The following is a 15,804-nucleotide window of genomic DNA, read 5'->3' as shown; positions in this document are numbered from 1 at the left end:
TTGGATCAGTCCCAGACAGCAGGTACCGGGACTGATATAGAGGAACCATCTTTCAATCCTTAAATACATCCTTCCTTCCCAGCTCATCTGATTCTCAGTTGGCTTTAGGTAGATTTCATGAGAGTCCAGTTCTCAGCTGAAACAACAGTTCTTCAGGAAGTGAAATCTTTGAGGTGGAACAAGGAATAAAGTAACAGACTAAGGACCTTCCCTCCACAAAAATGAATCCAAACCATGTTAACACACAAACTTTGGACAAACAGGAGTGAATATGGTTTTCTGAAGATGCCTATACTTGTTGCTTACACAGCTCTCATTTAAAATAAGTAAGAGCAGCAAGGCTAAATATTAGCTATTTAAGGGGTCTAAAAACCCTGGAGGGAGACTGAATGATTACAGTAAACTGGTAGGGTTAAAATGGGGCTGAATTAGCAGGAAACTGTTCCATCTCACCACTAGAAAATGTCTCCCAGGGGAAGTTTGGAAGCTTGCTTGTGTTGTTTTGTCAGGGAGACAGCCTAATAGAAAAGTAGGTGCTAGAAATGGGGAACAAAACTAACCTTTTCCTCAAATTCCCTTGACATTTACCAAACTAAACCCATTTTGGATCTTGACGTAAATGTGATATTCTAGAATTCATTTTTCCCTTTCCATTAGGAGTACAATTACTTTAGGTTTACACAATGCTAACTAGTATGAATGTTGATAATTGAAAGGGCAGTGTAGAATGAGCATGGCTGGCATATTAATAGGAATTCTAAATATAAGTACATATGAACTTATCAAGTCCTAATTCTTGGTGTCATTTTGATACACACCTTCTGTCTTTGCTGGAGTCTACAGTATGTCTGGCAAATGATTGATCAACCTGCCTTCAGCAATACAATATTTTTTCTGCTTTCCAAATTCACATGAGTTGCAGATTGTGTTTAACCATTTCAACCATCTGGAAAGTTAAAATTACCTTGTGTTAAATGTTTGCTTAAATAAGTATTATAGAAGACAACGTTGGAAAATAATTTCTTGGTCATCTATTCTATTTGACTTCAGTATCACAGAATTTATCTGTATATTAAACCCATACGTTTTTGGTCCAATCTCCTCTTAAATACTTAGTGTTGGGGGTCTCATCAAGTACCCATATCAAGTTCCCCCATAGTATGCGTGGTAATATACCATACAGTGTGAGTGTGTTTTAGCAGTATTCACAGACCAGTCAGTCATAGCCAAAGTGCAAAAATTTCATCTGTTGTCTGTCATGGAACATGACATGAAGACATATATTAATGCCAAATTCATACAGGATAGGTCAGGAGAAGAAGTTTATGGTGAAGAACTTTGTAGAGTAATTAGGAGAGACCAGAACAGTTGTAGTTCAAAAATTGTTAATTGTCAGAGGTACAAAAATGTCCTGTGAGGTCCAGCAATAAGGATGTGACTCTAAAACAAGCTTTCAGACCAAGAGCAGCAAATCAATGAAATATGTGCCAACTAAATGAAGGTTCATTTCTCCATTTGCGCCTAGTCTTCTTGCCTAAAAGGACACCAGTTTTTTGGTAAAGTAAAGATACAATATGATGGGGAATGCCTGGTTGGCATTACAAGTGCAGAAGTTATGCACTAATCCATTTTCTCTCTGTCTCTAAAAATTAGATAGCAGATTGTCTTCCCCTCATGAACAGAATGAGGGTGGAGTTTTATGGGTTTTTTTACTTACACACACACACACACACACACACACTGTGTGTGTGTTTTAATTAGAAAAGGTTTCCATGGCATCACCAAGCTTGCGAAAAGCAAAGATTGACTTGTGAAAGCAAAAATGACAGATCACTTTGGTTAGAGCCAGTCCTAAGTTTTTGTCAGTTTCTTGTGCATATGTTGCTTATTTCAGTGGTCATTCCATACTATTATTCTCTGTTGTATAGTTTCCTTGGTTGGTTTATATATAGAATCCATCAAGAAGGATTGATTGTGTGTGTGTGTTTTATTTTTATCTATTTGCTTTAAAGTTACATGTTTTATCTTGAAAAAAAACATTGATTTTTTTCCCAATGCCCACAAAAGTTTGCCAGGTTTCAAACAGATGCACTACAAGCATCCTTTGCCAGTGCATCATAAACACCAAAACATTCTGCTTTTCCATACCTCAGCCAGCCAGCCATGTTAAATTTGGCCAAATGGCTTCTGGTTCTGCCATTTAGTAGGAGGAGAACACCGAACTCCTTTCATTTCTATTAGGATCTACTGTAGATTGTAATCTGTGTTTGCAGGACGGGAATGTTTGTTTCCATCTCAAATTCAATGATTTGTGGTTCATTCACCATCTGTGCACCCAATTTCCCATCATAAAGCTTTTTAAAGGAAAACTGTACCATAGGGGTCAGCATTTAATTACAGGGCTTAAAAATGAGACTTTCAAAACGAATAATGGTGGACTTCCCTTACTAGTTTTGTTTAACCACTGTAGCACTGACCCTTTTTATTGTCAATAAAAATAACAGACACTACCACACAACCAATTTCCTGTCTTTGTCATGCATTCAAATGGTAATTTCTAGACCAGTGGTTCTTAACCTTTACTGCAGCCTGCACCCCTTTGGTTCTCAAAATATGTTCTCACACCCCTTATCAAAAATCAAAATATTTTTCTCGCACCCCTTAAACCTAAAACATATGTTCTCGCACCCCTTAAACCTAGATATCTTTTTGTATATTACTGTATATTACAGTAATCATTAAAAAGTTTAATGTTAATAAATACATAGGTTTGATGAAACAAAGTAGTTGTACTTACGTGCCTGTGCTTAATTTGTGTTTTCGATGATTTACCTTCTAAAAAAATCTGACATGTCTCGCACCCCCAGAAAGGGCATCTCACACCCCCGGTTAAGAACCACTGATCTAGACTGTTAACCTGACCCTGACAATGGCTAATACCAGTTGCTTCAGAGGAAGAAACCCTATAATGGAAAATTATGGAGTAGCTCACTTATTGAGAAAGTTTTCCCAATGCCAGGAAGCTAGAAATAGATTTATACCCATACCTCTATTATTTCATCCTAGTCATATGTGTCTTTTTAAAATCCTACTAAGCCCTTGGCCTCAATTATATCTTCCAGCCATGAATTGCACAATTTAGTTATGTACTGATTATAAAAAATACTTTAATGAAAGTTACTCACGCAGATAGTCTCTCTGAATTCTGTGAGATATGGGCAGTAGGAGTGGGCCCTAAAATGCAGTGGTGTGTGTGTGTGTGTGTGTGTGTGTGTGTGTGTGTGTGTGTGTGAGAGAGAGAGACAGACAGACAGACCGAGACCAGCACCATTCCGAATATAACAAGACAATAAGCACAGTAATTTCTAAAATCGGTAAGGCAATGAATAATTAATGTATTGTGTGAATGACTAGTATAATATATACTTATACACACACATGCTTGTATTTTTGTGTGCTGCATATATAGGCACATAAGAATGAATATTAACCATGTATGTACTTTTGATAGCTAAACAAATATTTAATAATTAATCAGTTTTCCTTTTAATTTTTATTTCATTACATCATCTTTACATTGAGAAATATAGATGATTCTTGACTAACTTCATCTGAGCTCGCCAGGAGTTAGTTAAGAGTAGTGAAGTGGGTGGGTGGGTGTAAAATAACCAAGAGAGGTAACAAAGAAACTAAAACAACCAACTGAAATGACTGGAAAGAAATACCTTGGAAGAGATTTCTTTTAAATGATGAAGGAAAATATATGGACAACATAAAAAATTCATATTGTCAGCAAACAAGGAGAAAACATTTCATTTATAGAGCGAGACAGAAAGTGATATGGGAAATAGATACACTCCATGTAAATTTATTAAGTGCAACTTTCTCTCTCTTTCTCTTTCTCTCTCTCTCTTTTAGATAAAAAACCTCTTCATGAAATAAAACCCCAAAGTAAGTTGTTTTTTGTCTTGTAAATATATATATTTTTTCATTTTCTCTTTCATTCTGCTTTATTTGTTTAGCAGCTAAATAAAACAAAGTTGTATGAAAGACAAATGGATTAACAAAAGCCTCTTCTTAGTAATCATAGATTTTAGATTAAATATAAAAAAGTGACTATTCTTCAGTAGTTATGAATCAAATCGTGGGCCCTTTCTGCAGTAATGCTTATCTTAGAATTGCTCTCTTGAGGTCTGTTGTGGTTTTATGGTTAAAACTGGACCAAATGAAAAATGTCTATATAAACAAAAGATTTTGCCCAACCAGCTGAAATTTTTGAGTTTTCAGGTTTCCCTTTTTACAAAAACACCCCCCAAATGTCCAGAATTACAGTGAAGATATTTTGATTATATTTTTGACCTAATTATATTGTGGGGGAAAATCTGTTTTCTGAGAAGCACTAGTTCTGAGTCTGAATGTGTGAAAATTTCTTTTAATTCTTCCAGTGAAAGAGTCCCTATATGTGCATATTATTTATTTGAAACTCCCAGATATAAAGGCCACATTTTATAATGAGCCTAAGTGAATTAGGCACTTAAATCCCATTTAAAATTTACTGAGGTTTGGTCATCTAACTATTTGGCAATCCTTTGGCAATCCCAGCCCAAAGTATATATTCTTAGGAATACATAAAGTAGCCTTTAGATGTCAAATTGACGGTTAATTTTCATGGGGCTTCATACAGGGAAGTTCAGTAAACACAGTTCAGAGTATTTTGCTATGTTAAAAAACAGGGATTTCTAACCAAAATGATTCTTTCGTAATGCATCTCATCACTGATAGTCATTATATCCACACATATTGAGGATATATAACTTAGTTGCAAAAATGTGATGCAATAAAAGTAATAATAAAGAAGAATAATTATCCTTCTAGATAGCTGCACCTCTTGGCAGGCTGAAGGAACTTCGCCTTCAGTTTCTCATCTTGTAACACATTGGAGTTCTGTGGGTATCCTACATAACCATCCTTATTACGCTTTATTGCTTGGATTGCACAGAGTCCTTGAATAAGAGCATTTCCTCTGTGCTTTTTCCAATTATGAAATATTTCTATGGATATTCAAAATCAAAAGCAAACTGTAAAACATTCCATGGTTGGCTTGCATTTTCATACCCTTCTAAATTTGTCTTAATGGGACCATCCCCGTTCTGCCCCGTACTGTTGATCTATTTTGTAACTTATCTTGAGCAATTGTTGCATTTTTATCTATGCACCTCCTTCTTAATTATTGGATCCTAAAAGAGAATCCATCAAATTGCTTTAATTTCTGATTTATTAAAAATAAAACCTTAATGGGGGTCAATTTTAGTGCATGAGGCTCCTAGGGGGAATTAAATGGTGTTTCTTTAAGCTGTGAGGCTAGAAGTACATTATATAAATACAGCTTGTTGCTGTTCAGTGAAAACAGGGGCTTAGTTTAAGACTACATGAATCATCATTGATGCGAAATCAATCAGTTATGAAGATAATTAAGAAACAACCTGTTCTGCTAAATAGCCTTACACATGGTTCTCTGGCTTTGACTTGTTTCATATCTGTTAAGTCTTTCACATGCTCAAAGAATGATCGTATGGAGATACAGGTTTCCAGAGGCTGGAGGGGACAAAAAGAGAGTAAAATGAAGGGAGAGGGAGAATGAAAGCTAGAGAAATCTTTGATATCTCCTAACAAACTGTAATGGCAAACTGGAGGAAATGTGTGCCCTCCATGGCTCATGGAAAGCACTTATTGTAAATGAGATAATTTAATCAATTACATTTCCTAATGTACTAAACCAAATGTTTCATTTTCTGCTCCTGCACATCTTAAATTATCTTCAGGTGCTTTATGAAACTTAATCATAGTTAATAGAAACTTCATTACCATCAAATATGCTTTCAATAAATATTGTGTAACAGTGTCAGGAGATGGAGTGAAATATTGGTTATGATTACCACAAACACATACCCTGTAACAAAATCATAGAAACTTATTGCTTTAAGAAAGTCACTGCCTCCTCTGGGTCAGGAAGATGCGGTTCATTAAATAATAATTGGTTGACTTCAAGTGTTATTTTCAGTTGAATCCCATCTGGAAAAAAACACAAAGTACCAAAGTAAAAAAAATTCCACAGTTCCGTTTTCTTGAACCTCCATTTTCCCAAGGGAAAGAAATTCTGCATAAAAGGCGAGAATGGAAAAAGAGATTAAAGTGTTGGGTTTTTTCATTTTCATTTGTTGTTTGGAAACAAATAATAGTGCTCTGAATAGAAATGAAAGAATAAACACTTCTTTTTATAAGCAGCATTGTCCCTTGGAACAAAATTAGTACCATTTTGCTTTTTTAAATTGTCATACTTAGTGAATTCTTTTTTTCCCTTCTGATTCTTAACTGTTTGTAGTTTTGCTGTTGTGTCTTTTCATCCCTGACTAAGAAGTAGTTGTGTGAATACCTGAGTATCACTTTCAGGTCACATCTAATGCCAAAAAAACCCCACCACTGAACATCTTGTTAAAGATAAGGAATCCTAGAAAACAAAAAACTTATACCAAGAAGAGAACCACCAAATTTAGGTCCCAGTTGTGTTTTTAAAAATATATATTTTTCATTAAAGTAAATTGTTTTTGTTGTTCTAATGCTGTTAGTATTTTTTTCCAAATCTTTTTTTATTAGTATTTGAATATTCTCCTCAACACTTGTAATCCAAACATGGCAATCTTGTGCTGAAACCAAAAATGAAACTGACTGATCTATTTTATTGTCTAAGATGAGTGAAAATGAGAATGTAAATTATCTAAGTAAATATGTTTGAATAATGTAAGAATTAAGAATTATAAATTACAATTAGTAACATAGCTGAGGGATTTTCTTAATGATTTTTACCCCAACAGTGTTTAAAATATGACAGCTCTTTAAAATATTCTCAGTTTTACATATCCTGTTTTGACAGTGAAGAATAACTTCTGAACTCCTGTTCTATACATCTATAGCCACCTGTGCTCTACACCTCTGGCAGCAGCGGATTTTTATTATTAGCAGCGGTATGCATGTTTTAGATCAGAATTTAACCTATTTTAAAGGAGGAGGGAACAAATTAAGATTTTCCACTTTTTTCTGTAGAAAAGGGATACTTTTTAAAGGTTATATGTTTAAGACAACTACTGGATTGGTCAATGTAGCTCTCAAAAGGATGGGAATGTAGAGGTGGGGAGCTCATACACTTGTTAACTGATTACTTCTACCCCCTGGGATATATACCACTCCAGGATGTTTCATAATAAACAACACATCTCCTGGCTTACCCAACATACCAATTATCCACAAAAGTTAATTCAGGAATAGAGTATCAGAGTTAATTATCTAACAACAAAGATTGCTTGGGGACAGATAAGTGAGAAGAAATTGAAATGTAGTTGATTTGTAGACTTCCTTTCTTGTACCCTGGTATTAGAGATTGAAACTGAGGAAAGAAGGTTACTTTTGTGGTTAATGGCAGGGACTCAGGAGATCTGGGTACAATTCCAGGTTCTACCACTCTGTGATATTGGGCAAGTCTCATGATTTCTCTGTGCCCCGGTTCCCCATCTGTAAAAATGGGATAATGATACCTCCTTTGTTGGTCTCGTCTATTTGGATTGTCAGATTTTTGGGGCAGGAAATGTCTTTTACACTGTTTATGTATGTCACCTACCATACTGGGGAGGGGGAGAGTCTCTCGGCACTAACATAATTCATAATAAAATGGGCTCAAAACTCCACTGTAAATTTTCTAGCATGACAAACTTTCCAAAAACTGGTGTGAGCAGACTTTGAAACATTTTCATTGTAGTTATGGCAAAAGTTTGGGCACATCGTGGGTCAAAACTGGGTACTTGCCTAAGAAAATATGCCATAATTACAGTGGTGGTTTGCAAATATTGACTATTGAATAGCAGGTTAAATCTTCCCTCCATTTCCTGTTCTGTCTGACAGCTGCCAATAAATGCTAACTTCTCCAGTCATGCTAGGAAAGAAAGCCAATCCATTTCCTAACATAATGAGAGAGAGCAACAATTTCTGTTTGTGCGGAAGGAAAAATGTAGTAGAAATAAAAGAATCAAATGTCATAAAGATACCATATGCTCATTATAAAATTATTTCCAGATATTTTTAAACCTTATGTGGGCTTGGGTTTGATTTCACCCAAAATTAAAAACAAAACAAATCACCAAATTGATACCTGACTCTTTTTTTTTCTTGAAACTTTATTTTTTTAAACATCATGACCTTAAGGATGACTAAAGTCATCCTTGTTTTGCATCATTTCATATTCCTTTCCACATCTGTTCTTAAGCATCTCTCTATAGCTGATCTGTTCTTAGTCATAGAGATATTCTTCTCCATCTGCATCAATAAAATATTACTCAGGGAAGAAGCTGACCAAAGATTGCTAACTATCTGGAGCTGTAGTTCCAGAAATATTTTTCTTCCTTCATTTTTTTTTAAGAACCCAGGACCTCTTGGAATATCCCTTTTTCCCCTTTGCCACCATCTAAATATTAAAACATACATGCTCTGTCTCTTTCCCTTTCTACTGCTGGTCAAAAAAAAAAAAAAAATTGGTGGGGATCATACACCTTTCACAAAAATGTTTTTGCTGTTCTGTTGGCAAATTTTGAAAGGGATGAAAATTTGTATCGCAAAACTTTGAAACTTGAAAAATGTTCAGTAGCTGTATCTGGCTAAAAAAATGACAAAAAAAAAAAAAGGTTGATAGAAATCTCTCTTTTTCTGGCCATTATTTCACTGAAACTTGAAATCCCCATACACATATATCAAAATTGTGAAATTCTAAAAACTTCAACCAGTGCTAATGACTTATACAGTAATACACGAGCTTTATTTCTAATAGAGCTACTTGGAAAAGGAATATTTTTCCCTTCAAAAATATTAAAATTTTAAAAATAAAGAAAAGCCATTTTGATTTGTAAAAATACAAATTATAAACTAAACAGAAACTTTTGCAAAAAAAAAAATCTAGTTCTGATTTTAAACCCCCCCCCCCGCCCCACACACACACACACAAAATAAAGAAAAGTGTAGACAAGAATAATTTGACCATCTCTTGTTTCTAATGTTCTTTTTTAAAAGTCCCATTTGTGGCACATTGTCAAACCATTGACAGCATAGGCTAAACATGGTCATATTGTACCCATAGGCTGCTCTGATTGGCAGCTCAGATTCTTACACCATCACCATATAGCCAATTTTGAAACAGCCCTGAAAAATCCAATCTAATGCTTAATGAGAGAGGCATGACCAGCATCATCAGTCCAATCAGAGAGACACTAAACTCCAACGGCTTTAGCAAAGAACTAGAGAATGAACCCTACCCAGAAGTCGCTCACTTTAAGTTCCTTCAGTGTGTCCTGGCCCTCTCCAGGAGCTAGAATTCTGAATTCAACTCAGAAGAGACACTCTGTTCCCCTCACGGCAACTAGCAATGGGCTTTGGAGCAACTCCCTTCCTGGAAGAACTCCCTCCACAACAGAAGAGCCTCAGTCAAGAAGATACTGCCCCAAGCCTTATCCCAACAGAAACTAGGTACCGAAAAAACCCACCCTCCACAAACTTGTGCTGCAGAGGCAATTTAATTAGCTAGAAATGATAATCTACAAGTAAGATTGTTGATGGTTATCTTCATGAATGACTGAGTGTACTTCATATATCTTCAACATTATGTCCTAGCCTACATCTCCCCTGACACCACAATCTGCCTTCTTTTGCATATGGACACTCTGACCCAAAAGAAAATTATGTTTTGTGCAATTATGAAAGTCAAACAAAGGTGGCATCTGATAGAAATACAATAAATGAATGATCATTTCAGGACATTAAACTCTACGAAGACCTTGATTTTTTTAAAATTTGTGTTATAGTGTTTAAGTTTCCTCAATACATCGCTTTGCATCTACAATATCCCTTGTGGAGTTGGATGTTGAAAGTCCCAGAAACTATTAGCCACCCAGAGTAGGGGAAATCCCTTCATACAACAGATCTGAACTCTTCACAGATGTTCCTGGACCACAAGCTAGAAATCTTTAGGGGCATATCCCCTTTAAACTCAGGTACACGAGTATGTACTTGTTGGAGATTTTCTGCCACTGTTTCTGGAGTGGCCACTGTAAATATAAGGCTTTTTTCCAGGGAAGAGCCTGACAGCCACTCTGATTTGCCCTGAGAGTCTCTGTCTCTTTACTAAGGCTAGGTCTACACTGCAGCGGGGGTCCGACCTAAGATACGCAACTTCAGCTACGTGAATACCGTAGCTGAAGTTGCGTATTTTAGGTCGGCTTACCTAGCGGTGAGGACGCGGGAAAGTCGGCCGCGCTGCCGCCGACTCCGCTGCCGCCTCCTGCCGAGGTGGATTTCCGGAGTCGACGGCAGAGCAATCAGGGATCGATTTTACCGCGTCTTCACTAGACGCGGTAAGTCGATCCCCGAAAAACTGATTGCTACCCGCCGGATCGGCGGGTAGTGAAGAGTAATGCAATCCAAGGCGAACCGGTTTAAGGTAAATGGAGATTCTGTGAGCAGAGTTTGCTTTACATCTCTGAGTACTTGGCTTGGATTCTGTAGAGGACAGCTTGATAACCAATAGCCCATTGCTTCAGCCTACTTAAAGCAGCGTGTATCTTAATTTCAATTTTTTTTGCTGCTGGTTGCTCCTATTGTACAGCTCCCTTGAAATTAGGGGGCTGTCAGTATTCCACTGGAGCATTTGGCAGAATAGCTGGTGTGCGTTCCTGGCAAGTTAAGTGTCCAACATTTAGTTTACGTAACTAAGTGGTAAACCAGAAAAAGCAACTTTTACAAATTAGGTCCCTGCTCACAATTTCTCAACACACGTCATCAGCATCCTTCTGTCCTATTTCTCTTAAAATTGTCTGACCATCTGGTTCTTACATATAGTATAGGGTTTGAGGGTGAAATTCCTACCTGTGCAGAGCTCGGCACAAGAGAATGCACTACATAAACCCTCAGACTAAGAATTAAGTGGTGCAAGGCCATCTACTGGCCTTCTATACAATACTGCATTCTTCCTCTGTGCTGTTACAATGCTTCACAATGTATTCGCTATTTACTGCTCAGTTATTGAAAAGTTCGGTCTGAATTTCCGATTCCTACTTATTTTCACTCGGATTTGTTTGTTTAAAATAATACACTTTCTTCCAATATGCATTTGATAATGCACCTACCATATTTGTGAGACAATAAAAGCTTTACAGAGTAAATACATGACCATTTCTTTCTCTAAAGCAAAGTTCAGCATAAGGGGAATTATCTAAGGGCCCACAAAGTGTCTTGCCAAGTGATTTAATTTCATGGTTCTTGGTCTCAACTCCCACCCGATCATGCATACTTGGACCTAGACAGCTCTGTTATTGCAGGTCTCATCTGGGCTACCCTCACCTGCTACCAAAGTTTTAAAACATAAAAAACTTCATCATAAGCAGCCCAATACATAAGCACTGTTTGGTTTCATATCTGTTTTTAATGGCAAAGAGCACTTGCAGGAATTCCCGATGATGGCTCAGATTCCATCAGTTCAGTAGGACACTACCAAACCCTGTAGGCTGACTCCTTAGCTTTCTTGTGTGTTTGAGAGGTGGTAAAGTAAAGTAAAACCCACAGGAGAGGGTGAAATATGAAATCTTTACTTCACCAATCATTCCATCAAGTTTGCTCTCTCCTGGATGAGCAGCAGGGCTCAACCCCAAACCCGATGTCCCTGGAGACCAGTGAGAGACAAGAGTTGATGTTGGTGCTGGTCCTGCTTTGAGCAGGGGGTTGGACTAGATGATCTCCTGAGGTCTCTTCCAACCCTAATAGTCTATGATTCTATAAGAGGCATTTTGTTCCCTAACAGCGCCTCTCCTTGCTATAGTTGTGCTGGAGTCTCCTCTTTACTAAGACAATGTAACTCAGCCCTTAATCTCCAATAGGCTGGAATGGGGAATGATGCTTGTCACCCCCACTGTACCCACCCCGCTCCCCAGACCTGTGGAATACACTGCTGTGGTGGGGGCTAAGCTAGGATGAGATTTGCGCTCAGTTCTCTTCACTCATGGACCTGCGAATGCTGAACCCTCCAGTCACAGGAAACATCAGATGAAGTGCCAGCCATTTCCTGGAAACACCTGATGTTCCAGTTGTCTCCTGTTGTGTTTTGTTTTTTTTAACACCTTCCCTGTGTGTTAAATAATCGTGAAGGTTTATGAGAGTGAAAGAGAGGAAGAGAAATTAAACAAACACCCACGCATGGCAATTTGCTGGGCAGGAGGACACCCCAAGCCCTCACTACACACCATCCAAAAATCTCAGCATATTCCTCACTGAGAAACATTAGTCTTGAGATCTAGTCTGAACCCAGCTTAATTTTTACCTTCCCAAATGCACCAATCAATCCTCATGTGGGCAGTTTGTGGAGGGGAGGCAATATGAGTGTGTGTCGCTAATCTGGTGCCTACATTTTCTCCTTTCAGATATCGAGAACGCCAGTGACATTGCCTTGTACTCAGGCCTGGGTGCTGCAGTCATTGCTGTAGCTGTGCTGGTAGTCGGCATTACACTCTATAGACGGAGCCAGAGCGAGTACGGGGTGGATGTGATTGATTCATCCGCGCTGACAGGAGGCTTCCAGACATTTAATTTTAAAACAGTCCGGCAAGGTTAGTGTTGTGATTTCATCATCTTCCCTCGCAGCTTCTGTTGAGAAAGAGCATGCAGCCTCTGGAAGCATGAGACCTCCACGGGAGGGTGGAATTGGCTTGTGCAGAGCAAAGCGAGTGGTCTAGTGGCAAGGGTTGGGCCTGGTGGTTGGAATTCTAGGGTCTTTTCCTGTCTCTGCCACCAATTTCTGTGTGAACTCAGACAAGTGACTAATCTCTGCTTGCCTCAGTTTATCCCTCTGTATGTGTGTTAGAAGTTGAGTATATTATTAGCTTCTCCTACTGCATTGACAACTAATAAACGCAGAAATCGTTAGCATTCAGTAAATTCCTACTCGGTTCCTATTTCTTCTGTTTTTGGTTCCCAACTGAAAGTGGTTAAATTTTCATTTGTTATGTTCCTAATTTAAACAACTCATTTCCAAGCATTTTATGCTACATTGTTTGCATGTAAATTTCTATATCCTAAGATATATAGAATAGCCGAAGATGCACAGTTGTGAAAATATATTTATTTGGGGGTTTTTTTGTTAAAGGACTTTAGAAAGTCACTGGTAGATTTTACAAGACATAAATAAAACCCCATGCTAAAAAGCAGTCGGTTTCCTGGAATATTTCCTTGGACAAAAAAATGAGATTTTGAACTAAAGCGGTGATCATTATAAAAACTTGTATTTCTTGCTTCGGTACCAGTATTCTAAACTAGATGCTGGCCTTATTGTAGGTGGGTGGGTGTAAAAGTGGCCCAATTTTTTTTTTCTCTTTAGGAAAGTGAAATGTTGCAATTGGTGTATGTGTGCGCGTGAGTGCGCGCACACACACACACATATTCTACTTTCCAAGAGAGACATGCTCCACAGAGCATAAATAAAAACAACTTTGGGATGCAGAGGAATTTTATTCATTTATTTGGAAGTTCAAGTTGCCTGTGAAGAGTGGTATATAATTTGTAATATCTTTTCCACATTATCTGAGATTGAGTTTCCAAATGAAATAAGAAGCTAATTTGTTATAAAAATCTTGTTTTGGGTTTTGTGTGGGAGATTTTGATTTGGTTTTAATATTGCACAGAACACCTCAGTCAGAGGCACCATAAAAATGCCCACACAGACAGTTTCTTATATTTGAGGATGCATTAGTTCAGTTGCAGCTACTTTGGATGTTGTTGGAGTTTTTAAAATGAATACTTGCAAACAAACAAAAAGCCCCCAAACAGTCTGAGATTTCACATGTATTCTAACCCTCACCCCTCAGCCATACCTATAAATCACTATTTAAAATATTTTAGCCACAAACTTAAATGCTTTGGTGGATCCAGGTTTTAAGACTTGGATCCAAACTCCATTGATTTCAGTTTGAGTCTTTGCATTAACTTGAGTGGCTTTGGGATCTGGCTCTTAGAACTTAGATACATATATGATTTTCTGATTTGTGGTTTTTGTTCTTAGGCCAATTACAGCTTTAGTTTCTTCAGAATGCCACACAGATAGGAATGAGATTCAGATACTCGGATAACATGGTGATGAGCATGATATAAAAATCTAGACAGAGAGACCTCTAGGGACTATAGAATCCTCTCTCAAACACTGGAAAAAACAGAAAACATCTGGCTTGTTGTTTTTTCCCCCCCTCCTCAGTGTATCTCTTGCAAATTGTTTTGGTGGGATTTTATTGGCATAAATTTTAAAACTGGAAACCCTAAATATATAGAGCCAGATTCTGTCTCCCCAGACTGGCTCTGTGGAATGATACAGGTAGCTCAAAGAAGCCATAACCTAGCATCAGTCTGTATGGAAAGGTGACCTTTAACTGGAGTAAAGCCAATGTACTCAGCTCCCATACCAAGATGTAAGGGACATGTCAGAGGTATGTGAGGTGAGGGGAAAGAGCAGCTCTAATCTGCAATTTTTAGCTGTTGAACAGTCTTTGGGAACAATGGCCATATGGCGTAAACTAGAGCAGCCCTTGGGCAACTCTGTTTTATGTTGAGGTAGTTGCAGATTGACCCAGAGAATCATTTTGACCCAAATATGGCAGGGAGAATCCATCCCATATTATTCATGATTTGATTTCTTCAGTTGACAGCTTCATGTGATATCCCCAAACCTTAACCTTTCTAGTTAAGAATAATCTCTTTTTAGTAATCCCTAATCCATTTAGAGGAAGAGTCTAGTTCTTCTGACATTAGCACGCTGGAGGTTAGCAGTAGGAGGGTTTTAAGTACATTATGCTTAGAGAAGCCTAGAAGTTTTTATCTAATCTATCTATCGTGTTTAATTGAGGAATGGTGCAACTTGCTTAATTGCCTTCTTCTGGATAGGAAAGAGTTGGTGTAGCTGGGAATTCTTTTTACATTCAAAGCTAATCAGCTGTACGCAAACATCCAATACACTCCAGTTTCTTTAATACCATCTGAGCTGGAGAAAATATAGTAAGAATATCTGCTGCTGTGTTATATTGACAGCAACATCATTTAAAAAAGAAAAACCAAAAAGCCAGGTCTTGGGAATGACTCCCCCCCCCCCTTTTTAAGATGCCGAGAGCCGCAAAGAAAGGCTTAAAAATTATGCTTATTTTCATCTAAAGAGAAATCATACCAAAGGCAGCAGCATCTGGTTAGAAATATGCATTAGAGCAGTCATTACCCACAATGAATGAGCAGCTAAAGTGTCTATTGCCTTATTTATCAGTGGCGCTGAGGAAAATATTCAGTGGATGCTAGAACTGCAGAGGACATTTGTCTGCAATTCAAGTTTTTGTAGCAGATTAGACATGGATCTGTTGACCCAAACTGAAATGAAAGGATCTGCAAGTATGTGAGAATGGAGCTTTTGAGGGATCCAGATTCTACACTTTTTGAGAATGATTAGTGATGGTAGCAGTCCAACTTAAGACATATTAAAAGGCCTAATTTTCAAAGGGTGGGTAGGCTCAGCACTTTTTGAAAAATCAGATGCTTTTTAAATGTCTCAAGTTGGGAACCTAAAAATCACAAGTCCTTTTTGAAAATTGAGGCCTTAAATTTATCGATTCTCCTCCTCTTTCACCTGGTGTTCTCTGAGTCAGTCTGCACCCAGAATTAGATTTGGAGCCAACCTTTTCTGCATAATTG

At 37.7% G+C, this 15,804-nt stretch overlaps 1 protein-coding gene across 1 annotated transcript in view; it reads left to right on the top strand.

Moving 5' to 3' along the window:
- The window catches only part of UNC5D (unc-5 netrin receptor D), a 159,709-nt gene that overhangs the window by 89,728 nt on the left and 54,177 nt on the right, over positions 1-15,804 (top strand). Inside the window, exons 7-8 of the mRNA XM_065398784.1 lie at positions 3,919-3,951; positions 12,507-12,692. Coding sequence (XP_065254856.1) covers positions 3,919-3,951; positions 12,507-12,692 — 219 coding nt within the window. The remainder of the gene's footprint in view (positions 1-3,918; positions 3,952-12,506; positions 12,693-15,804) is intronic.

The sequence above is a fragment of the Emys orbicularis genome, chromosome 2 (assembly GCF_028017835.1).
Source record: "Emys orbicularis isolate rEmyOrb1 chromosome 2, rEmyOrb1.hap1, whole genome shotgun sequence".
Taxonomy (NCBI): domain Eukaryota; kingdom Metazoa; phylum Chordata; order Testudines; family Emydidae; genus Emys; species Emys orbicularis.
Note: the sequence above shows the minus strand (reverse complement) of the source record. Positions and strands in the feature narration are given on the sequence as shown.